Source organism: Coregonus clupeaformis, chromosome 37 (assembly GCF_020615455.1).
Source record: "Coregonus clupeaformis isolate EN_2021a chromosome 37, ASM2061545v1, whole genome shotgun sequence".
Classification (NCBI taxonomy): domain Eukaryota; kingdom Metazoa; phylum Chordata; class Actinopteri; order Salmoniformes; family Salmonidae; genus Coregonus; species Coregonus clupeaformis.
In genome coordinates, this window is record NC_059228.1 from 6700098 (window position 1) to 6724868 (window position 24771).

Below are 24771 nucleotides of genomic sequence, written 5' to 3' on the forward strand. Positions count from 1 at the left end.
TATCACTCAGAAGTTATGTAGCATGCTAAGGTGACAACAATTCCTGCCATGGACGTTTCCCAGTTGCTTTGAATGTTCATAATCAGAGTTTAAGAACACTTTTAAAGCCTCAAAGGATAAGATGATCCAACTTTCAAAACAAATTATTTTTGGCTCGCCACAGTAGTCAACTAGCTAGCTAGGTAGCTGTTTAGCTTTCTAGCATATTCAGTAATTTGTTTGTAAACAATTAAAAAGCTAGTTAGTTACCACATATTCTTGTCAAACTGTCAACAGAGTAGCTAGCAAGCAACAAGATATCCCAAATTACAGTCTAAAAACTGCAAATAAATCAGATTTGACCATTAAGACACAAGTCACATGGCCAGGAATTAGAAGGTGGTTTGAAATTTGGCTTGAAATATCAGATTCCATGTGGTTTTTGGCTGTTCAGACTGCAGGAAAAAGAACAGATTTGAATCGGATATGCAAATAAATAGGATTTGAGTCAATTCAAACTGCCAATGTGAACACGGCTTTAATAGCTCCCAACCATGTCACAATCTGGTCAACGCTAATCATCACAGCACTACTGTAGCTAACCTCATCAAGTGGAGAAATTAAGATATTTAACATATAAGTCATCATCATCAGCATCATCACTTCATGAACTAGATTAAGTATTACTATAAAGGTAATAATACTAGTTAGATGTTGATAGTCTTATGACAGATATACTTTTTTGTCTTAGAAACGTCTTTAAATTCTATTGCCTAGTGAACCCAGACTGCTGTCACTCATGACATTGAGGATTCCTCTGAAGAACACATAGCAGTGAGTCATAAGGAGGAAGAATTTGATGTGAACAAAGTAAGAAAGAAAGTAGAGCTGCCACAACATAAGGCATCCTTTTTTCAATCTGCCAAGTTTTCAGGATATATTCTGACATATGGTGCCTGTTACCAGCGTAGTGATCTGATGTAGCTCTCAGATTGAGGACCTCTGTCCTCACAGGAAGACTGCTTCGATGCTTTGATATCCGAATTCAAAGCAATCTTCACTGAGGGAGCAATCCAGTTCAAAGATAATGAGTAATGTTTTTCTGGTTGCACCTGCTGGCCTCAAAATAATAATGGCATTGATACAGTTTAATGCTCTTAAATAGTTTAACACTTTCAGATGAATGGTACATGCTACACTGAGGCTACACATGTAGCCTACTGTGTATAAAAGGCCTCTGTATCCAACCATTTTGGGATATATAATTTGTCAAATGTAAAAAATAAAATGCTCACAAATTAAAATCAAACAAAGAGTTAACTTTCATGAAAAATATGAAATTGATTTTACAAGTTACATTTACATTTTAATCATTTAGCAGACACTCTTATCCAGAGCGACTTAAAGTTAGTGCATTCATCTTAAGATAGCTAGGTGGGTCAACCACATATCACAGTCATAGTAAGTACATTTTTCCTCAGTAAAGTAGCTAAATTATTAGCAAAGTCAGAGATAGTAAGGGGGAAAAAAAGTAAAGTGCGAGTGTTAGTTCACGAAAGGCTTTTTTAAACTTCAAATGAATTAGTATACAATTAGTGTGAGGAGAAAGCCCAAAAATGACCACGGGGCGGAAGTTAAGTGCTTTAAAAAGAGTGGCATACCACGCCTGTCCTGTGGTTCCACTGGAGCCAGTATAGCATAGGCAGCTGACTGCCACCAGCTACCTCACAGGAATCACAGAAGATCAGACAGCTAATGTTACTTCTAATTTTCAGGGACAGATATGCTGTACAAGATGACAGAAAATTATTTTTGATAAGAGATGATGTTCCTATACTGTGTGACGCACAGGCAAAATATGCTTGCTTGCTTGTACGTACACTCCTTCATACACATGCATGATCTGTCTTAATCAGGTACGTACATAGCACAGCCAGTCTTCCTGATTGGATGAATCACTTCAACTGACAGAAAGCTTAGCTAATATTAGCTAACGTGTTTGAGCATTTCTGGATTTCTATCATGCACATGAACATGCTCGAATTATAGTACAAACCTTGGATAAACAGAGGCAATACTAAAATGGCATTGGAAGCTTTGGAACTACACTGAGGTAAGAATGTTCTGCTATTTTATGAAGACTACAAGCCTACATTGACTACATTGTCACAAACATAGCTTTATAGTTTTCAGTGCATTCTGAGCTAACAAAACCAAGCCATTCCAAGATGATTCACAATATAGCAGGCCTACAAATTCACTGTCAGGTCAATGGGTTTTCGAAATTCAAATCAAGGAATATGGTCTGTTGGACACTGTCCAAGTATGTGTCATCACATACAGCCTGATACCTCCATGGTATGTCTAACCAAACACTACTAGTTACTGGGTTTTCCTAGGAAAAACATTAGTCTTCTAGACGACTTAGCAAGTCATGTCAACCTTCCAATGTATGTATCTGCTTTCAAAGTTAATGAAAAATGCTTTCGCCAAAAAAGGTCCTGAAAAGTAGCTGATGAATAACAGCTTCTATTTCTCTAGCTCATCAACAACAACACATTTGAGCCCTCCTGATCCATCATGGAAGTTATAAGATCCACTCTCTTGATCCATGAACTGCTCTGCTGCTGACCCCCATATACTGTAGATATACATTCATGTTCTTCAAAAATACTTTGTATAGTAGTTAACAATCACAATGACACACCGCAGCTACTATATATACACGGTACAAGAATACAGACTGAGTGTACAAAACATTAAGAACACCTTCCTAATATTGAGTCGGGCATGTTGAAAGCATTCCACAGGGATGCAGGTCCATATTGACTCCAATGCTTCCCACAGTTGTGTCAAGTTGGCTGGATGTCCTTTGGGTGGTGGACCATTCTTGAAACACACAGGAAACAGATTGAGCATTAAAATTCCCAGCAGTGTTGCAGTTCTTGACACAAACCGGTGCACCTGGCACCTACTACCATACCCTGTTCAAAGGCACTTAAATCTTTTGTCTTGCCCATTCACTCTCTGAATGGCACACATACACAATCCATGTCTCAATTGTCTCAAGGATAAAAAAATCATTCTTTAACCTGTCTCCTCCCCTTCATCTACACTGATTGAAGTGGATTTAACAAGTGACATCAATAAGGGATCATAGCTGTCACCTGGATTCACCTGGTCAGTCTATGTCATGGAAAAATCTGGTGTTCATAATGTTTTGTACACTCAGTGTATACCGTAGTCTGTATGTGCTGACATTTTGGGAGGATGTTTTCAAACTAAAAGTTCCATTGTCAGAATATGATATGATAAATTCAGCCATGTACTGTGTAGGATGTGGTTGGAGTACGTATACACCACACTGACGTTTGGGCAGTGAGTCAACAGCTAGCTTCCTTCTGTCTTCGCCTCATGAACATTAACATACCTCACACCAAACAGATCACTTACCCCAGACAAACGTATTCACCTGGCTGAATGACTATCCTAATTTAAACAATCAAGCGCAATAGTAATGCTTTCCCAAAACTCGAATTGTAACCAATGGTTAGAGCTGGGTTCTCCTCACACTATAAATGTTTGTTGACAGGTTACAAGTTGACCTCTTTCACGTAATTTCCTGGAAACGTGCCAAACTGTTTGGTCCTCTTCGAGGTACCTGATAATGAAAAACAACAACAACAATATTTGTTATTCTTTGCAATCAAATGTGCCTACTCAGGCAGAACAAATGTACGTTTTGAACTCTATGTGTTTGAACCTCTGTGAGAATTTCTGAGAAACTACCGACATGGAAGTTTAACCCTCTGCTATGGATGGATGTGACATACTGTGACTATATCTTCGGGCAATCTATCCTGAGGCCCCAGGCACATACCAACAAACCAGCCGTCATCGCACTTCTCCATTACGCTGACAAGATCTCCCTCCTGCAGCTCTAGCTCATCCTCATTCTGTGGCACATAACTGTACAAAGCCTGGAAACTGTAGGATAACACTACATAAGTCAGAAATACAACCATAAAAGGACTTGAGAGACATAATATCAAAAACGATATAAGAGATGTATTTACCAGACCAGGGCCGTGTTCATTAGGCACCAAACGGATTGAAACCAACTGAAACAGGGAGGGACTACTGGGACTTATCCAATAATAAAACGCTCATTTTCGATTTCCGTTGCAAAGCTTTCAAAACCTTTTTCTGTTGCGTGCCCTAATGAACATGACTCTTGAACTGGGGCTCTGAATCCTTTAGACAGAGTATAACAGTATAACAGTATAACAGTGTATCTAGAGCTCAGACTAGACGTAGGGACAGACGTCAGACGGCCATACTCACATTCCACAGCTGAGACGACTCGGCTCCGGGCTGCTGCTGTGGGACTGGGGTTGCTGGGAAATGATGAGAGATTGTTTACTGGGGTGAAGGTGGGGCAGGAGTCTGTGAAGGACAGAGTCATGGGGGTGGGGGGAGAGGGTGCTGCAGTACCTCACCGAGGTCTCAGCTATATTCATGATCTCATTACAAACCGCCTCCTAGTGACAGTGGTCAGGTCAGAGGTCAGAGGGAGCATTCCCAGAATTTCCACAGAATTCCCAGTCAGCCCAGAAGGAGAGGAGAGATTAAGGAGTTGGGGAGAGGGGCGGGGCAGGGATTTAGAGGACGTAAAGGAAGAAGGAAGGTAGGAGGTCCGGTGAGTAGCAAGGCAGAAAGGGAGGGGTCCGTTAGAAACCAGGAAAAACCAGGAAAGCCGTGAAACACCAGAAGAGATGGTGGTGGAGTCCGGCAAAGGGGTACGCATGGAAGAGCAAAACACTAGAGTGAGTGGCATGTAGAATGTACACAGTCACAATGAAATATTAGTGAACATCTGATTCTATTCAAAAGAAGACAAGCACAATCAATGGAGAGGAAAAGATGGCAGCAAGGTCTTGCAAGAATGCTGTCATATTAATCTTATTGACAATCTTATTGACGGAAGCTGAGTGATGAGGTTTAGGATAAATGATTAGTTAAGTGATGATGTTAAGTTCAATTCATATTTTGACATTGATGAGTTAAACGAAGCGATCATCATAGATCAGGAAAAATGAATCACCACCACATATTTCTAATCCAGAAACAACAAACACATAAATTTTCTAATAGTATCGTCACCCACAACATGCAAATCAGCACCTTACCGCAAATGAGTTAGCATTCATGTTGTTGTCCTGGATGTCAAACAACATGATAGGGCTTCCGGAGGTTCTTCCATGGTAGACACTCTCATTCTTCACCAGCTGTAAGAGGAACAACACACACATTACACTCAGTAGGATCGCAAATCGGAGTTCGTGTCTACAGGATGCAATTCATTTTCAACAGTGTGTGCTGTAAACACAATTGCAGTGGAAGTCAATTCACACTCTTGGTTAGACATACACTATATATACAAAAGTATGTGGACACCCCTTCAAATTAGTGGATTCGGCTATTTCAGCCACACCTGTTGCTGACAGGTGTATAAAATCGAACACATAGCCATGCAATCTCCATAGCTTAACATTCACAGTATAATTGCCTTACTGAAGAGCTCAGTGACTTTCAATGTGGCACCGTCATAGGATGCCACCTTTCCAACAAGTCAGTTCGTCAAATTTCTGCCCTGCTAGAGCTGCCCCGGTCAACTGTAAGTGCTGTTATTGTGAAGTGGAAACGTCTAGGAGCAACAATGGCTCAGGCGCGAAGTGGTAGGCCACACAAACTCACAGAACAGGACCGTCGAGTGCTGAAGCGCGTAGAGGGTAAGAATTGACTGTCCTCGGTTGCAGCACTCACTACTGAGTTCCAAACTGCCTCTGGAAGCAACGTCAGCACAATAACTGTTCATCAGGCTCTTCATGAAATGGGTTTCCATCGCTGAGCAGCTGCACACATTCCTAAGATCACCAGGTGCAATGCCAAGCGTCAGCTGGAGTGGTGTAAAGCTCGCCGCCATTGGACTCTGGAGCAATGGAAAAGCATTCTTTGGAGTGCTGAAACACGCTTCACCATCTGGCAGTCCGACGGACAAATCAGGGTTTGGCGGATGCCAGGAGAACGCTACCTGCCCGAATGCATAGTGCCAACTGTAAAGTTTGGTGTAGGAGGAATAATGGTCTGGGGCTGTTTTTCATGGTTTGGGCTAGGCCCCTTAGTTCCAGTCAAGGGAAATCTTAATGCTACAGCATACAATGACATTCTAGATGATTCTGTGCTTCCAACTTTGTGGCAACAGTTTGGGGAAGGCCCTTTCCTGTTTCAATATGACAATGCACAAAGCGAGGTCCATACAGAAATGGTTTGTCGAGATCGGTGTGGAAGAACTTGACTGGCCGGCACAGAGCCCTGACCTCAACTCCATCGAACACCTTTGGGATGAATTGGAATGCTGACTGCGAGCCAGGCCTAATCGCCCAACATCAGTGCCCGACCTCACTAATGCTCTTGTGGCTGAATGGAAGCAAGTCCTCGCAGCAATGTTCCAACATCTAGTGGAAAGCCTTCCCAGAAGAGTGGAGGCTGTTATAGCAGCAAAGGGGGGACCAACTCCATATTAATGCCCATGATTTTGGAATGAGATGTTCAATGAGGTGTCCACATACTTTTGGTCATGTAGTGTATCTCTCGACCAAAAGTAATTTTCTATTACAAAAAACAATCACAACATTTATATGTTCTATAAAAACATTCATAAACTTATTTCAGATTGTTCCCAAAACAATCTTGATCCTCAAATAGTAATAAAATTGGCTCCTCTATGACAATATTTGACAACATCCCACTGGGTACACACTGGTTAAATCAATGTAGTTTCCACGTCATTTCAATGAACGTGGAATAGACGTTGAATTGATGTCTGTGCCCAGTGGGATGACGCTATATTGGTGGGGGTCAAGAATCTGCAACCACTCTCTGAATCATTCAACACATTTTAAAAATACAAATCATGCACAGTCACATGTTTTTCATTCCAAACACCTGAGGAGATACATTTTCATTTGAAAACTTAATTTACCACTCAAACATGTACATGTGAGTAGTGCACACACAAAAAAACATGCAGACCAAAATATGACACAGGAGTTGTGTAAGCTCTGCTGACTGCATTGGAGGAGGGTCAACTTTAGGTCAACATTACAGTTAGTCATCATTCACTATCTATTGCACAATTATCTATCTAGAGGCAGCAACAACGGAAACATCCTATTATTGTGGTTCATGGAGGTAAGAACTCCAGTTCCAGCCACAGTGAGCCCGAGATGCAACACCGCACACCATGCAGTAGGCCAGATACCTCTGCAGGGCAATTTCGCCAGCTGCCCAGGGCTTCGCGTCCAGTGCTCCTGTCTCTCTCTGCCCCCTCCCCCTCCATCAAATCCCTCTCCAGGATGCGCAAGGGGCTGGCCCCAGTCAGCCAGCTCTCCAGGCCCACCCCCCCACAGGGGCTCAGGCTGCGGGACAGACGAGGAGAGGGAGGGGAGAGCAGGAAGTCCTCCCCCTGGGGCGGGGTGAAGGTGAGGTAAGGGGTGGCTGAGCCAGGGCGGGGCGGGTAGAGCGGGGGCAGGGGGGAGGCGGAAGGGGAGGCCATTGGGGAGATGCAGTAGGGGCTGCCGCAGATGGGGGGCACGGGGCTGGCGGACATGGAAGGGGGCAGGTACTCGCCCCAGCAGTAAGACACGGAAGGGAGTGGGGGTAGAGGAGGGGTTGGGGCAGCGGGGGGGCCGGCACCCCCTATGGTCAGGGAGATCCACTCAGAGGAGATGGCATGGACCTCGGGGGACACAGAGCGGCGGGGGGAACGGGGGAGGGGCAGGGGGGACGTGATGAGCCGGTTGTTACGGACACGGTTCAGCTTATAGACCAAAATGACCATCCAGCGAGAGAGAGAGGGGAGGACGAGGGACAGAAATGGAACATTAGACATGAGTATGAATGAACACAAATAATAAAGTAAAAAAAAATGGAATAGCACAACACCAAAGTCAACTAGAAAAACAGAGACAAACTTGGAGAGTATGGGATTGTTGTATTCCTGGACAGACTGAGCTCTACAAGAGAGAGTGTGTGTGAGGAGTTTGTGTGAGGAGTTTGTCATTACCTGAGGGGAAGCATTGAGGCTGCGGTGAGGTGATTGGCCAATGGGTGGGTCTGGATAATCCAATCCATTCTTGACTCTGGGTCGTTTGTGCACCTCTATGTAGGTGACGGGGAAGATACCCTGGCGATTGGTGCCGGAGACCTTGCCCTCATACCAGTTCTCATCGACCCTACGAATTAGGGTGATCCTCTCTCCCTGTAGACACATTGGTATCACGTTAGCTCATATGATCGCACATTTAGACGCATAGCATAGAATAACATAACACCAAGCACAAACTAAACACCGGCACACACAACATTTCAGTTAAACATACTGTATTTCCTGTATCATAACACTATGATGTAACTATGATGTAATACTTTGCGATTTCCATTTGTATTACGCAAAAAGAGGAACAAATGTTACAACTGCTCCTAAACTCAATATCCTTAAAACCCTGTTCTTCTTTTTACCTTTCTAAATGACATCTCCACCACTGTGTCCCCTGTGAAGTTGAAGCGTGCTATGGCCTCTCCATACTCCAGCACCTGCACTGGGGCACTCTTCTTTGGCTGGGCTTTCTCCGTGGGGGGAAGGAGCTAGGGAAAACATAAAGCCCAAAATACATCAGTCAATGTCAATGCTAGGAACAAGTGTCAAGTTTAGGAGGGTATCAGTTAAAGTCAATGAAAGGTACCAGTGTCACATTCAAGAGGGCACACTGTAGTAAAACGTTTTGTGACGTGAAACAAATATTTGTGTTTTTAATGGACATGTTCAGGTAGCACCTCCCTGTTTCACTCTGTTTCAGAACAGTTTCTTCTTACTGAACACGACCCCAGTGAATATCATTACTGGGACTCATACATGGTTGAACTTCTGAACTGACTGGTGTCATAACGCTGATTAACTGACTGGTGTCATAACCCTGATGAACTGACTGGTGTCAGTAAAAAAGTCACACAGTAAAATACTACTTGAGTAAAAGTCTTAAGTATCAAAAGTAAACATAATTGCTAAAAACATATTTAAGTATCGAAAGTAAAAGTAAAAGTATACAGTGAGGGAAAAAAGTATTTGATCCCCTGCTGATTTTGTTCGTTTGCCCACTGACAAAGAAATGATCAGTCTATAATTTTAATGGTAGGTTTATTTGAACAGTGAGAGACAGAATAACAACCAAAAAATCCAGAAAAACGCATGTCAAAAATGTTATAAATTGATTTGCATTTTAATGAGGGAAATAAGTATTTGACCCCCTCTCAATCAGAAAGATTTCTGGCTCCCAGGTGTCTTTTATACAGGTAACGAGCTGAGATTAGGAGCACACTTAAAGGGAGTGCTCCTAATCTCAGTTTGTTACCTGTATAAAAGACACCTGTCCACAGAAGCAATCAATCAATCAGATTCCAAACTCTCCACCATGGCCAAGACCAAAGAGCTCTCCAAGGATGTCAGGGACAAGTTTGTAGACCTACACAAGGCTGGAATGGGCTACAAGACCATCGCCAAGCAGCTTGGTGAGAAGGTGACAACAGTTGGTGCGATTATTCGCAAATGGAAGAAACACAAAAGAACTGTCAATCTCCCTCGGCCTGGGGCTCCATGCAAGATCTCACCTCGTGGAGTTGCAATGATCATGAGAACGGTGAGGAATCAGCCCAGAACTACACGGGAGGATCTTGTCAATGATCTCAAGGCAGCTGGGACCATAGTCACCAAGAAAACAATTGGTAACACACTACGCTGTGAAGGACTGAAATCCTGCAGCACCCACAAGGTCCCCCTGCTCAAGAAAGCACATATACAGGCCCGTCTGAAGTTTGCCAATGAACATCTGAATGATTCAGAGGAGAACTGGGTGAAAGTGTTGTGGTCAGATGAGACCAAAATGGAGCTCTTTGGCATCAACTCAACTCGCCGTGTTTGGAGGAGGAGGAATGCTGCCTATGACCCCAAGAACACCATCCCCACCATCAAACATGGAGGTGGAAACATTATGCTTTGGGGGTGTTTTTCTGCTAAGGGGACAGGACAACTTCACCGCATCAAAGGGACGATGGACGGGGCCATGTACCGTCAAATCTAGGGTGAGAACCTCCTTCCCTCAGCCAGGGCATTGAAAATGGGTCGTGGATGGGTATTCCAGCATGACAATGACCCAAAACACACAGCCAAGGCAACAAAGGAGTGGCTCAAGAAGAAGCACATTAAGGTCCTGGAGTGGCCTAGCCAGTCTCCAGACCTTAATCCCATAGAAAATCTGTGGAGGGAGCTGAAGGTTCGAGTTGCCAAACGTCAGCCTCAGAACCTTAATGACTTGGAGAAGATCTGCAAAGAGGAGTGGGACAAAATCCATCCTGAGATGTGTGCAAACCTGGTGGCCAACTACAAGAAACATCTGACCTCTGTGATTGCCAACAAGGGTTTTGCCACCAAGTACTAAGTCATGTTTTGCAGAGGGGTCAAATACTAATTTCCCTCATTAAAATGCAAATCAATTTATAACATTTTTGACTTTTTTTGTGTGGATTTTTTTGTTGTTATTCTGTCTCTCACTGTTCAAATAAACCTACCATTAAAATTATAGACTGATCATTTATTTGTCAGTGGGCCAAAATCAGCAGGGGATCAAATACTTTTTTCCCTCACTGTACATAATTTCAAATTCCTTATATTAAGCAAACCAGACGGCACGATTTTCTTTTTTTTCTTTTTTATTTACGGATAGCCAGGAGCAAACTCCAACACTCAGACATCATTTACAAATGTGTTTAGTGAGTCCGCCAGATAAGAGGCAGTAGGGATGACCAGGGATGTTCTCTTGATACAGTGCCTTGCAAAAGTATTAATCTCCCTTGGTATTTTTCCTATTTTGTTGCATTACCACCTGTAATTTAAATGGATTTTTATTTGGATTTCATGTAATAGACATACACAAAATCGTCCAAATTGGTGAAGTGAAATGAAAAAAATTACTTGTTTCAAAACATTCTAAAAAATAAATAACGGAAAAGTGGTGCGTGCATATGTATTCACCCCCTTTGCTATGAATCCCCTAAATAAGATCTGGTGCAACCAATTACCTTCAGAAGTCACATATTTAGTGAAATAAAGTCCACCTGTGTGCAATCTAAGTGTCACATGATCTGTCACATGATCTCAGTATATATACACCTGTTCTGAAAGGCCCCAGAGTCTGCAACACCACTAAGCAAGGGGCTCCACCAAGCAAGCGGCACCATGAAGACCAAGGATCTCTCCAAACAGGTCAGGGACAAAAGTTGTGGAGAAGTACTGATCAGGGTTGGGTTATAAAAAAATATCCAAAACTTTGAACATCCCACGGAGCACCATTAAATCCATTATTAAAAAATGGAAAGAATATGGCACCACAACAAACCTGCCAAGAGAGGGCCGCCCACCAAAACTCACGGACCAGGCAAGGATGGCATTAATCAGAGAGGCAACAAAGAGACCAAAGATAACCCTGAAGGAGCTGTAAAGCTCCACAGCGGAGATTGGAGTATCTGTCCATAGGACCACTTTAAGCCGTACACTCCACAGAGCTGGGCTTTACGGAAGAGAGGCCAGAAAAAAGCCATTGCTTTAAAAAAAATAAGCAAACACGTTTGGTGTTTGCCAAAAGGCATGTGGGAGACTCCCCAAACATATGGAAGAATGGCGCCGAAGAAGATGGCTGCGTTTAACAGCCCTCTAACCAATTGTACTATTATGTGTGTTTTTTCGCGTTATTTGTAATTTATTCTGTACATAATGTTTCTGCCACCGTCTCTTACGACCAAAAATTGCTTCTGGATATCAGGAGAGCGATTACTAACCTCATATTGGATTTAAAAAAAATATTCAACAAGTCGGACGCGAAGGATATCCTACAGAAACACGACAAGGCCCAAATCCCTGTCATTCACATGAGAAAGAGACAGAGATATCGTGGACGTAGGTCGGGGTGCCTTGTAAGGATCCGACGGCGAGCGAGTAAACTGCCTCTTCCAACAATCCTATTAGCCAATGTTCAATAATTAGAAAATAAATTAGACGACTTAAGATTACGGTTATCCTACCAACGGGACATTAAAAACTGTAATATCTTATGTTTCACCGAGTTGTGGCTGAACGACGACATGGATAACATACAGCTGGCGGGATATACACTACATCAGCAGGATAGAACGGCTGACTCCGGTAAGACAAGGGGTGGCGGTCTGTGTATATTTGTAAACAACAGCTTGTGCATAAAATCTAATACTAAGGAAGTTTCGAGGTCTTGCTCGCATGAGGTAGAGTATCTCATGATAAGTTGTAGACCTATTACCAAGAGAGTTTTCATCTATATTTTTCATAGCTGTCTATTTACCACCACAAACCAATGCAGGCACTAAGATTGCACTCAATGAGCTGTATAAGGCCATAAGTAAACAGGAAAACGCTCATCCGGAGGCAGCACTCCTAGTGGCCGGGGACTTTAATACAGGGAAACTTAAATCCGTTCTACCTAATTTCTACCAGCATGTTAAATGTGCAACCAGAGGGAAAAAACTCTAGACCACCTTTACTCCACACACAGAAACGCGTACAAAGCTCTCCCTCGCCCTCCATTTGGAAAATCTGACCATAAATCTATCCTCCTGATTCCTGCTTATTAGCAAAAACTAAAGCAGGAAGCACCAGTGACTAGGTTAATAAGGAAGTGGTCAGATGACGCAGATGCTAAGCTACAGGACTGTTTTGCTAGCACAGACTGGAATATGTTCCGGGATTCTTCCGATAGCATTGAGGAGTACACCACATCAGTCACTGGCTTCATCAATAAGTGCATCGATGACGTCGTCCCCACAGTGACCGTACGTACATACCCCAACCAGAAACCATGGATTACAGGCAACATCCGCACTGAGCTAAAGGGTAGAGCTGCCGCTTTCAAGGAGCGGGACTCTAACCCGGACCCAGTATGAAAAATGTATGCACTCACTAACTGTAAGTCGCTCTGGATAATAGCATCTGCTAAATGACTAAAATGTAAAAAAGTTATAAGAAATCCCGCTATGCCCTCCAACGAACCATTAAACAGGCAAAGAGTCAATACAGGACTAAGATTGAATTGCACTACACCAGCTCTGACGCTCGTCGGATGTGGCAGGGCTTGAAAACTATTACAGACTACAAAGGGAAGCACAGCCGCGAGCTGCCCAGTGACACAAGCCTACCAGATGAGCTAAATCACTTCTATGCTCGCTTCGAGGCAAGCAACACTGAAGCATGCATGAGAGCATCAGCTGTTCCGGATGACTATGTGATCAAGCTGTTCCCTGTTCCCAAGAACACTAAGATAACCTGCCATGAAGTGCTTTGAAAGGCTGGTCATGGCTCACATCAACACCATTATCCCAGAAACCCTAGACCCACTCCAATTTGCATACCGCCCCAACAGATCCACAGATGATGCAATCTCTATTGCACTCCACACTGCCCTTTCCCACCTTGACAAGAGGAACACCTACGTGAGAATGCTATTCATTGACTAAGCTCAGCGTTCAACACCATAGTGCCCTCAAAGCTCATCACTAAGCTAAGGACCCTGGGACTAAACACCTCCCTCTGCAACTGGATCCTGGACTTCCTGACGGGCCGCCCCCTGGTGGTAAGGGTAGGTAACAACACATCTGCCACGCTGATCCTAAACCCAGGGGCCCCTCAGGGGTGCGTGCTCAGTCCCCTCCTGTACTCCCTGTTCACCCATGACTGCATGGCCAGGCACGACTTCAACACCATCATTAAGTTTCCCGACAACACAACAGTGGTAGGCCTGATCACCGACAATGATGAGAGAGCCTATAGGGAGGAGGTCAGAGACCTGGCCGTGTGGTGCCAGGATAATTACCTCTCCCTCAACGTGATCAAGACAAAGGAGATTATCGTCGACTACGGGAAAAAAAAGAGGACTGAGCACGCCCCCATTCTCATCTACGGGCTGTAATGGAATAGGTTGAGAGCTTCAAGTTCCTTGGTGTCCACATCACCAACAAACTATCATGGTCCAAACACACCAAGACAGTCGTGAAGAGGGCATGACAAAGCCTATTCCCCCTCAGAAGACTGAAAAGATTTGGCATGGGTCCTCAGATCCTCAAAAAGTTATACAGCTGCACCATCGAGAGCATCCTGACTGGTTCCATCACCGCCTGGTATGGCAACTGCTCGGCCTCCGACCGCAAGGCACTACAGAGGGTAGTGCGTACAGCCCAGTACATCACTGGGGCCAAACTTCCTGCCATCCAGGACCTCTATACCAGACGGTGTCAGAGGAAGGCCCTAAAAATTATCAAAGACTCCAGCCACCCTAGTCATATACTGTTCTCTCTGCTACCGCACGGCAAGTGGTAACGGAGCGCCAACTCTAGGTCCAAAAGGCTTCTTAACAGCTTCTACCCCCAAGCCATAAGACTCCTGAACAGCTAATCATGGCTACCCGGACTATTTGCATTGCCCCCCCACCCCACCCCACCCAAACCCCCTCTTTTAGGCTGCTGCTACTCTGTTTATTATTTATGCATAGTCACTTTAACTCTATCCACATGTACATACTACCTCAATTACCTCGACTAACAGGTGCCCCCGCACATTGACTCTGTACCGGTACCCCCTGTATATAACCTCCCTACTGTTATTTTATTTTACTGCTGCTCTTTAATTATTTGCTATTTTTATTTTTTTTGGTTAAGGGCTTGTAAGTAAGCATTTTACTCGAATGTCTACACCTGCTGTATTCGGCACGTGTCAAATCAAATTTGATTTGATTTGATTTGAAGGTGCTCTGGTCAGAGGAGACTAAAATTGAGCTTTTTGGCCATCAAGGAAAACACTATGTCTGGCGCAAACCCAAAACCTCTCATCACCCCAAGAACACCATCCCCACAGTGAAGCATGGTGGTGGCAGCATCATGCTGTGGGGATGTTTTTCATCGGCAGGGACTGGGAAACTGGTCAGAATTGAAGGAATGATGGATGGCGCTAAATACAGGGAAATTCTTGAGGGAAACCTGTTTCAGTCTTCCAGAGATTTGAGACTGGGACGGAGGTTCACCTTCCAGCAGGACAATGACCCTAAGCATACTGCTAAAGCAACACTTGAGTGGTTTAAGGGGAAACATTTAAATGTCTTGGACGTCAAAGCCCAGACCTCAATCCAATTAAGAATCTGTGGTATGACTTAAAGATTGCTGTACACCAGCAGAACCCATCCAACTTGAAGGAGCTGGAGCTGTTTTGCCTTGAAGAATGGGCAAAAATCCCAGTGGCTAGATGTGCCAAGCGTATAGAGACATACCCCAAGACACTTGCAGCTGTAATTGGGGGGGGTGAATAGTTATGCATGCTCATGCTTTTTTTGTCTTATTTCTTGTTTGTTTCACAATAAAAAATATTTTGCATCTTCAAAGTGGTAGGCATGTTGTGTAAATCAAATTATACAAACCCCAAAAAAATCAATTTTAATTCCAGGTTGTAAGGCAACAAAATAGGAACAATTCCAAGGGGGGGGGGTGAATACTTTCGCAAGCCACTGTAAGTGCGTGAATTTTACAATTTTCTTGTCCTGCTAAACATAAAAAATGTAACGAATACTTTTGGGTGTCAGGGAAATGTATGGAGTAAAAAGTACATTATTTTCTTTAGGAATGTAGTGAAGTAAAAGTAAAAGTTGTCAGAAATATAAATAGTAAAGTAAAGTACAGATACCCCAAAAAGCAAGTATTTTTACTTAAGTACTTTACAACACTGGTCTGTACCGTACTGTAGTGAGTTCCATCTAGTAAGAAAAGGTCAGAGTTCATTTGGAGTCAAAATACAGGAAATGGTTGTACCTCAACATAACTCCGTGGGAAGATGCCGACTCTGCCGTGATGTTCCCCTTCGAACCAATTATTATCCACCTGTCGAATGATGTACACAATGTCTCCCTTTTGAAATGGTAACTCCCTGAAAAAAAGTACAACAACAAACATAGGTTAGCTATTGGATTCAACAATATGCACTCATGTCAAAATGCATAACGTCAAAGGCATATGAGCAATATGACAAAGTATGGCAGAAATATGACCACATATCAACCACGTTCAATATTTCACTCAAAGACTCAGAATGACGTCTCCCCATGTATAAATTGCTATGTGAGAGTGGAGTTTCATCTAAACCACCATCAGTCACACAAATGGTACACAGGCCTCCATGTTACAGTCTCATGATGATTACAACACACCAGGGTTTATATTTCACTGCAGCTTCACAGTATTTTGTGCATGCTCTTGAAATCACTCATTGTATGTGTGCCAATGGGTTTTACCCACTTTAGAGTTTCCGCTCTGAAGTCAAACCGAGCCAGGGCTGGAGTTCTCTGTAAACAAACAAAGCAAGGACTGTTAGAAAATAAGCATGGATAAAGGAGCCTGGACTCCAATGCCCTGTGACATGTACGGAACGTTGGTTATTCAGTTCAGGCTGGCCTTGCATGCTAGGTTGCAGACTATCTTCTGGTTTATGTTCACAGTCAATTATACCCTCATAGTTATACCCTGTAATAAGACATTGTTGATTCATACAAGTAGAGGCACATAAAAAAAAATATATCACTTGTACATGTCAGTTGCAATATAAATGTGTTTTCTTTTCCACAGCATATAATGCACTGCAAATTAACACTAACTTTGTCATTATATGCTTCCAAAATCGAATAAAAACATAAACAAATATAATCCATAGTACTAATTTGTACCGGTTACGTATAATGGTAATTAGTTAAAATGCATAAATGTTTTTGAGTGCTTAATTTAATCTCTGAGCTCATCTGGTTGTTAGTTGTGCCCTTTCAGTGTCCCTGATCCACTGAGAATATTCTAGCAATGACATGAATGAAATAGCTCTTGTGACTGTGTTTCTGTCCGGTGGTAAATACTGAGCTACTGTGGGCTACAGTCAAAGAGCAGGCAGACCGATTAAAACGTACTAAATATGTGCCAGGGAATACAGAGTAAAAAGCAGGTTTATCATGATGATAATATATGTTTGGCAGATCTATTTAGCTGGTCACTGAAAATAGAGTAGTGTATGGTATTGTAGCCAGGTATGTTGAAATGGTAAATCACCGAAACATAACGGGGGAGGGAACAAAACTGTGTTGTGATAACAAGTTGTGCTAGCCTATGTGGGTAGTCGGACGGTTGCGGATGGGTTATTAGCATTTGCGGGTGGGTGCGGGTGAACAAACAGCTGTCCCACGCGCCATTAACGCGCACACACACACACACACACACACACACACACACACACACACACACACACACACACACACACACACACACACACACACACACACACCACCAAAATAGCTGTCAATTTGCACAATGAGAGGGATGGTACTGTACTGTACCTCTGATCCGGATTTTCTCTTGTCTGCGTCATTGATGTTGACGTTGAGCAGGTCTCCGAAGCGTTCGTTAGTGATGAACTGGTGGTGGGTGGGAACGATTCCCGTGTGTCGCCTCGATGCTGTGTCAGCCTCCTCCTGTTCCCTCTTCAGCCGCCGCTGCTCTTCCAAGACTTTCTGTCAGGGAAACATTCCATAATCTGCTAGTACATTTTTTTGTATTTCACTTGTTTTTGCATGCCACATTAATAGTTCTGAGGACCACAGACATTTTCATATTGTTAAAATATTTCACAGTTTTAGTGTACACTGAGAAGTTTTTAGTGATATTTCTTGTTCAAAAAGAGAGTGAAGCCCTATCAGGTTTTGTTGAGAGAGGACTAGAAACAAAACATTGCAGAAATGATAAAAAACTATAAAGAAACATTACCTCTTTGTCTCCATGGCGTCTCCTGACCACCTCATCCTGGCCGTCACCAAGGTCTCCTTGGGTCAAAGCCTGGGACGAGTCTGAATCTAATACGAAAAATACATGAATTATGTCCTGAAAATCTCACAAGGGATTCAACATTTTCACATAACAGCATTTATCAATAATGCTGCTCTCAATATCTATAATATCTATATATATATTTTTTAAATAGCCCTAACAGCATTGCAATACCACAATTCCAATAGATGTATAAAGCATATTTTGACAAAGCAAGGGAATTTGTAACACTGTACCATATAGAACTAGTTATGCTCCAAAGAAAAGGTGTCATTTGCAGTATGATAAAGGAAAAATACACACCCCCCCCCCAAAAAAAATGAAAAAACATACACTGAGTGTACAAAAACATTAAGAATACCTGCTCTTTCCATGACATAGACTGACCAGGTGAATCCAGGTGAAAGCTATCATCCCTTATTGATGTCACTTGTTAAATCCACTTCAATCAGTGTCGATGAAGTGTAGGAGACAGGTTAAAGAAGGATTTTCAAGCCTTGAGACAATTGAAACATTGATTGTGTATGTGTGCCATTCAGAGGGTGAATGGAGAAGACAAAAGGGGCTTTTGAGCAGGGTATGGTAGTAGGTGCCAGGCGCATCGGTTTGCGTCAAGAACTGCAACGCTGCTGGGTCAGTTTCCCGTGTACATCAAGAATGGTCCACCACCCAAAGGACATCCAGCCAACTTAACACAACTGTGGGAAGCATTGGAGTCAATATTGGCCAGCATCCCTGTGGAACGCTTTCGACACCTTGTAGAGTCCATGCCCTGACGAATTGAGGCTGTTCTGAAGGCAAAGGGGGAGGGGGGGGATTGTTACCAACCCAATATTAGGAAGGTGGTCTTAATGTTTTGTCCACTCAGTGTATATTCCCACATGCACAAAACAATAAACACAGTAACACACTATGACTCAGCTTTAGGGTGTTGTTTATGAAAAAAGGCAGAAAAAGAGGTTGACGGCTATAGAGGAAACAAATATTGTACAAAACACTCAGATGAAATAAAGTAATGTGACTATGATATGGTTGGTGTACAATGTAAATGCATATCACCCATCACCAATGAGTAATATCATTTCCACCCTGACATGACTGACTGTTTAATGCTTCATCCCAGTCACTAACTGTACTACATTACTCATCTTGCTTCCCACCCAGCCATTAGCAATAGACATTTCACCATGCCTCCAAGCAAGCACCATAATAAACCCCTATTACTCCCAACCTCTGTGTGTTTTATCACACGGAATATATACAGGAAATGCCAATACCAGCAATAAAGAAACAAGAGGGAAGCACATAGTCTCTAATTGAAATAGCAGTCCTATCAGAATGACAGAATGGAGGATGACAGATGAATGGAGGACGCACATTTGTTTACCTCAAAGCTGACAAAACCCAAATCCACAAAGCCTTTAAAAAAATGCATGGTAATACATTACTTGAGGGTGTATATAGTATGCAATGCCATAACAATAGCCTACACCAACATTGCATGGCATTTTACATGAAGTTCAATATATTTTAATCAAAATGAAGGTGTCATGCAAAGTTACTCAGATGTTTTGTGATGGGTTGGTGGGAAAACAATTTCACCGGGCAAGAAAATGGAAATGGAAAAAACCACCAAAACCAAAACACCAAAAACTGAAATGGAGAGGCTGCATTTTCACTTTGTCACACACCACACAGACTAAAAAGATGGAAGGTGGTAGCTTCACGTTGTGAAAAATACAGAGACAATGTGAGGAAGAAAAGTTTGGAGAATAAACAAAATGAGTGGCCATAGAGATCGGCACGGGTGTGTAGGAGAAGGGAGGCTGGAGGGTGACACTCAGGTGAAAGTATGGGGAGGAGATAGCCACCTCTGCGATGAGCTGCCAGCGGCTGCAGAAGATTCCCATTGGTGTCCAAGCCTCCACCATTAGTCAGGTTGTTGTCACTGTCGGACGGCCCACCCTCCCCGTTGCCAAGCCTCTCCAGCACCTCCAAGGAAGAGAGACGCTGTGGGATGAGGGGCCTGGGCTCATTAGAATGGGTCTGTGACCTTTGACCTGCCATCACCTTAGTGGCTGTGAAAGTCTTTTTGGCCCGGTGAGACTGGAGAGACCTCTTCACCCTGAATGGTGCAGGGCCCATGAGGAAGAGGTTAACGGGGAGAGAGGAGGAGTTCTTTCTTTTCTCCTGGGTGGACAGTTTGTCCTGCTGGGCCATGGCCTCCTGCTGCCTCTCATGCCGGCGGATGGTGGTGAACCGGGTGTAGGAGGCTGGGCAGGAGCTTTTGCACTTGCTGCTGGGTTTAAGGTGGTGGTGGTTGTGGAGGTGGTAGTTGTGTGGGGGAGCAGACGGAGTGACTGGTGCTGGGGGACTGTTTGAGGTTCTGGAGAAAGTGACCTCTGGGAGTTTCTCTTTTGGTACTGGGGCTTTCTCTGTGGAGCCGTGCTGCTCTGTTTCTACCTCAGTCCCAGAGAGAGACTCGGCTCGCAGGGTGTCACTGTACTCCGAGGATGCCACCTCCTCCACTATCTCACTGCCTGACAGAGAGGCCTCATCTTGGGCTGCCTTACCCTCCGTGTCCTCCAGAGGGCAGCCCTTTGTCTGCCCAGGGTGCCCAGGGTCAGTGACCAGCAGCAACTCAGCCGAGACGGCGGACGCCATGAAGAGGTTGGCGGGGCTGTGGTTAAGGGTGGGGCAAGTGGGTAGCGTTGGCATGGAGGAGGAGCGTGTGGGAGTCGGGCTGGAGCGCTGGATGATCAGCTCAATCGCCGAAACCCTTGACAACACGGCGTCCCGCCCGGGAATGTTCCCCCCTGCCTCGTCCCCCTCCCCATCAGTTTCATTGATCCCCACCTTTTCAAACAGGGAGGTCAGGCTACGGACACTCCCGTGGGGGCTGGAGCCCACCGAGCAGGAAGGCCTCTGGATACTGTGCATGTTCCGGTACAGGGTGGAGAACTCTGCTGTGCTCCTTCTAGTTGCAGGGTTGCCATTTTGAAAATCAGTCTCAGAGTCAAGGGGGAGACCATTGGAGTTTGAGTCTGTGTTTGAGTGTAACCTGTTCTCCTGGGCCTCTGCTCCTGTGCTCCCTGTGTATATATCCTCACAGCTGTGTGCCTTTGGGTGCCTGGCAGGCACAGTCCTACTGTCCTGGCTGTCACCACTAGGGTGCATCAGCTTGGGTTTGAACTTAGAGGGGAGGATTTGGGGTATGCAGGCTTTGGCGGCAGATAAAGGCTTCTTATTCTTACACTGGTAACCTAGGGCATTACTGGCAAGAACTGATCTACTATTTACAGAAGAGCAGGGTGAAATTATATAGCCATTCCCACCTTGATAATCCACTGGCAAGCATGCAGAACAACAGAATAAACAGCATATTAGGTTACTATGGTTACAAATTCACACACACTGAAAAAAATACAGTCAACACATTTCTAAAGTTCCATCAAAAGTTGATGAGAGGGAGATAAAAACTTGATACATTTCACATCAAGTAACAAATGACTTTGCTATACTACAAATTACTTTGTTATGCAATTAGTAATGATACTTGTAAAACAAAGTAAAATGCTTTGTTTTTAGTGGAGCAATGAAAATGTTGATTTTGAATAGGCCTAGAAATGCATGTTTACAAATAACAAAGTGTGTAGTATTTTCATTGGACCTGTTATGCTTATTCAATCACATTTTTACATTTTTTACATTTTAGTCATTCATAATTAAATTAGTAGTGATCGTAAGCAGCAACATAAAAGAAATGAAACAACAGAAAGGGCAAAGAGCAGGGAAGTATGTCATGCATGAAATGCTATGTGATGTAATGTTGGTAAACTTGTTGTTCGAGTGAGACACTGGACTTCATTTTCTAATATTTGCCTCTTGAACCTCACAACAGAGAGCTAGCTTTGAAAATGTGCATTAAAAAAATGATGCCGTAAATAGCTCATACTGTAAGTGTTCATACGAAATACAAATGACTCTATAAGCTACTTGCCCATCTACGCACTACTTAACACACTACTTACGAAATAAGCCTCAGCATTGAGGAATTAACCCAAAAAGCCCTTCCTTCTCAGGATACAGTCTCAAATAAAACTGTAAAAACTAGAAGGTCATACAAGCCCCTGTGAGCCACTGCAATATAATATTCAGGAGGACACACCTGCTGTGACGAGTAGGCTATGGTTGACTCTCACCTAAGTAAGAGATGTGCTAGTAATGCCAAGTACTGTATGTGCTAGTTCTACCACAGTAAGGGATGACACATCACAGTAGGGAATGATGACACATAACTGCCACCAGCTGTCGTGAAAGCAACTCTACAGGGATGTAGCCTACAGCAGAACGCTCCAAATTCTAACTAGCATTATTCTTAGGAGTCTGTCATTTTGGCTCAGTCATATATGGCAAGAACTGCAATATACTCAGTATCCTGTTTGAGCTCCACACACTGAATAAGTTGAATGCTAATGTTATTCCCATGAATATGACATTATAAGGGGACGTTACAATCGTAGCCACTAGAACAGCCTGCAGGAAGCAACGTTTTGTGACAAACAAAGTGTTCCATTATTGTTTGAAAGAGCATGAAGCAGAACCACATGATGAAGCTTTTGCCTTCCAACTTTGGGTTGCTTCTTTGTCTCTGTCTGTACTTTATCTTGCTCTGTTGTACTGCAACTGAGTGTCCACAGCGCTAAGGTGGTATGTCTCTGGTAAGCCATAATGAGAGAGCGTGCTAGTCAGTTGACTAAGTTTGCTCAAGATAACTCTGGGCGGAATTCCCTTTACAGCAGTTTCCACTATTTTATGGAAAAGGGACTTCAGTCAAGACTTTTATAGGATAGGGACTTGAACTTCAGTCAAGTCATCTGGTATCTTTGTTTCACAATACAGTAAGCCTACTGGCCATCTAAAATCATTCTGTAGAGAACAAATATGTCTTATTCATTGAGAAGCGCAGACAGCTCACGTAAAATAAGAATATAAAGAATACATTTGTGCATCTGGCAAAAACTCAAACAAACTCCAAATGGACTGGCGTAATGGTACATTCTCTTACTTTTAGACATTAGGACTGGGCCTTGCTTTGCCTGTTGGAATTCTTGACATGTTAAGTATTGGGGCAACATCACCTCGCGGTGCCCAATCTGTCCCTTCCTTTCTCGTCCCCTTCCCTCCTTTCCTCTCCCTCTCCCCTGGTCATGTGCGCAGGAATTCCATCCTCTGACCTCCCTCTGACAGCTGACTTCCTCATTCCTGGCCACCCTGCTGTGTCCCTCTTGTTTATCTCACCCCTGTCTGGCCCAGCCGTGAAAACCAGACTACTGTTTATCTTCCCCTTTCCTCCCCATCTGTCCCCTCGCCTGGACCTTTGCTCCCTGACTTTAGAACACTCCGGAGCCCTGCCCCTAAGCCTCTCCAATGACCGCCTGGCCTGCAGAGGCAAATGACTGGAAGACGAGGGGAAAACCCAAGGTTAGTCTGATAGCCTTCATTCATTGATTTCGCAGGAAAACCTTCAACAGCCTAACTCTCAATTGATTTCCAAGCGGATATTATATGGACAGTTTGGTGAAAGATCCATGATATCAATAATAAATCAAATAAACATTTGAGAAAAAATAAATGCTGCAAGATGATTGGCCTCTGGTGTGGTAACCTGAAGCAAAATAATATGTGGATTCCAACACAAAGTTAAAAGGAAACACATGTATCCCTGACAGACACTTTTATGGTTCAACATCCTCATAAGTCATTTGGTTCTGTCTGAGTGGTAAAAACCCCTTTCAGTTCCCCTCTCTTTCCTGGCAGCATGTGTTGAGTGGTGGAATCCTACCTTTAGAGCAGGTGCTGGCATGGCGCTTGTTGAGGGCCCGCAGACCTTGCAGGGGAATATCACCGCCCTCCAGGACGTTCTTGTAAACATAGCGGTCGCATTCTGGAGCCGCTGGCTCGCTGCCAGACGATCCTTCGTCCTTCTCCACCTCGCTGTGTCTGGCCTTACACCCAGAGCTAGATAGGGGCGAGAAAAACAGGGAGTAAAGAGTGATTCAACCTAAAAAGCAGCTTTACTCAGAAAGCCTGATTAGAACTGGACTACATGTTTACACAACCAGCTACTGTAGCTAGAAGGGAGCATGCTTTAATACATGCCAGTGTTGGTAATTAAGTGCAGTCTAATTGAGTTAAAAATGTTGCATAAAATGATTTTTTATGACTTATTTTGAACATTCTGTGGTTGATTCCTCGTTGATTCAGCCTTTTTGTTTACTTGTATTATGGGAACATGAGGAGTATAAAGATGCTTTCATATAAGCATGCCTGGAATTTGGACCTTGACGTAAAACACTCACTACTTGTGCTCACCACCCTTATCTTAGCATTCCACAGGGGCCAATTGGAGAGATTTCAAAACAATATTGTCTGAACGTTGCCACATGTTGCTCCTGCCTCTCTTCTACCATGCACCTGTACTTTTCTCAGGATTACTCTACTTCAGATGCCACTGTCTGAGGAGAGAATTTGACGCCTCCCTGTCTTTCTATTTGTGCTGCCATGCACGAGCGGAGGCCATTAAACTGACAACAATTTCCAGTAACGTAGTAAGTCATGTGGAAAAATAAAACAAAGCCTGACAACAAAATTTTTCAGCATAGGGAATCGCTCCTCCGACAGTGTCTTTACAGGGTGACACAACAGTAGTCTAATTCCCATTGCCGGATGTTCTACTTTCCTGTGCTG

General features: G+C 43.6%; 1 protein-coding gene across 1 annotated transcript in view; it reads right to left on the reverse strand.

The window, feature by feature from the left end:
* Positions 1 to 3142: 3142 nt before the first annotated feature.
* Positions 3143 to 24771, reverse strand: part of LOC121553169 (sorbin and SH3 domain-containing protein 1) — an 84221-nt gene continuing 62592 nt past the window's right edge. The window contains exons 15-27 of the mRNA XM_045211518.1: positions 23867 to 24042; positions 19893 to 21368; positions 17962 to 18047; positions 17535 to 17708; positions 16456 to 16502; positions 15973 to 16087; positions 8563 to 8688; positions 8108 to 8302; positions 7304 to 7861; positions 5169 to 5267; positions 4324 to 4520; positions 3860 to 3966; positions 3143 to 3640 (exon numbers count right to left, since the gene is read on the reverse strand). Coding sequence (XP_045067453.1) covers positions 3573 to 3640; positions 3860 to 3966; positions 4324 to 4520; positions 5169 to 5267; positions 7304 to 7861; positions 8108 to 8302; positions 8563 to 8688; positions 15973 to 16087; positions 16456 to 16502; positions 17535 to 17708; positions 17962 to 18047; positions 19893 to 21368; positions 23867 to 24042 — 3424 coding nt within the window. The 3' untranslated portion in view covers positions 3143 to 3572. The remainder of the gene's footprint in view (positions 3641 to 3859; positions 3967 to 4323; positions 4521 to 5168; positions 5268 to 7303; positions 7862 to 8107; positions 8303 to 8562; positions 8689 to 15972; positions 16088 to 16455; positions 16503 to 17534; positions 17709 to 17961; positions 18048 to 19892; positions 21369 to 23866; positions 24043 to 24771) is intronic.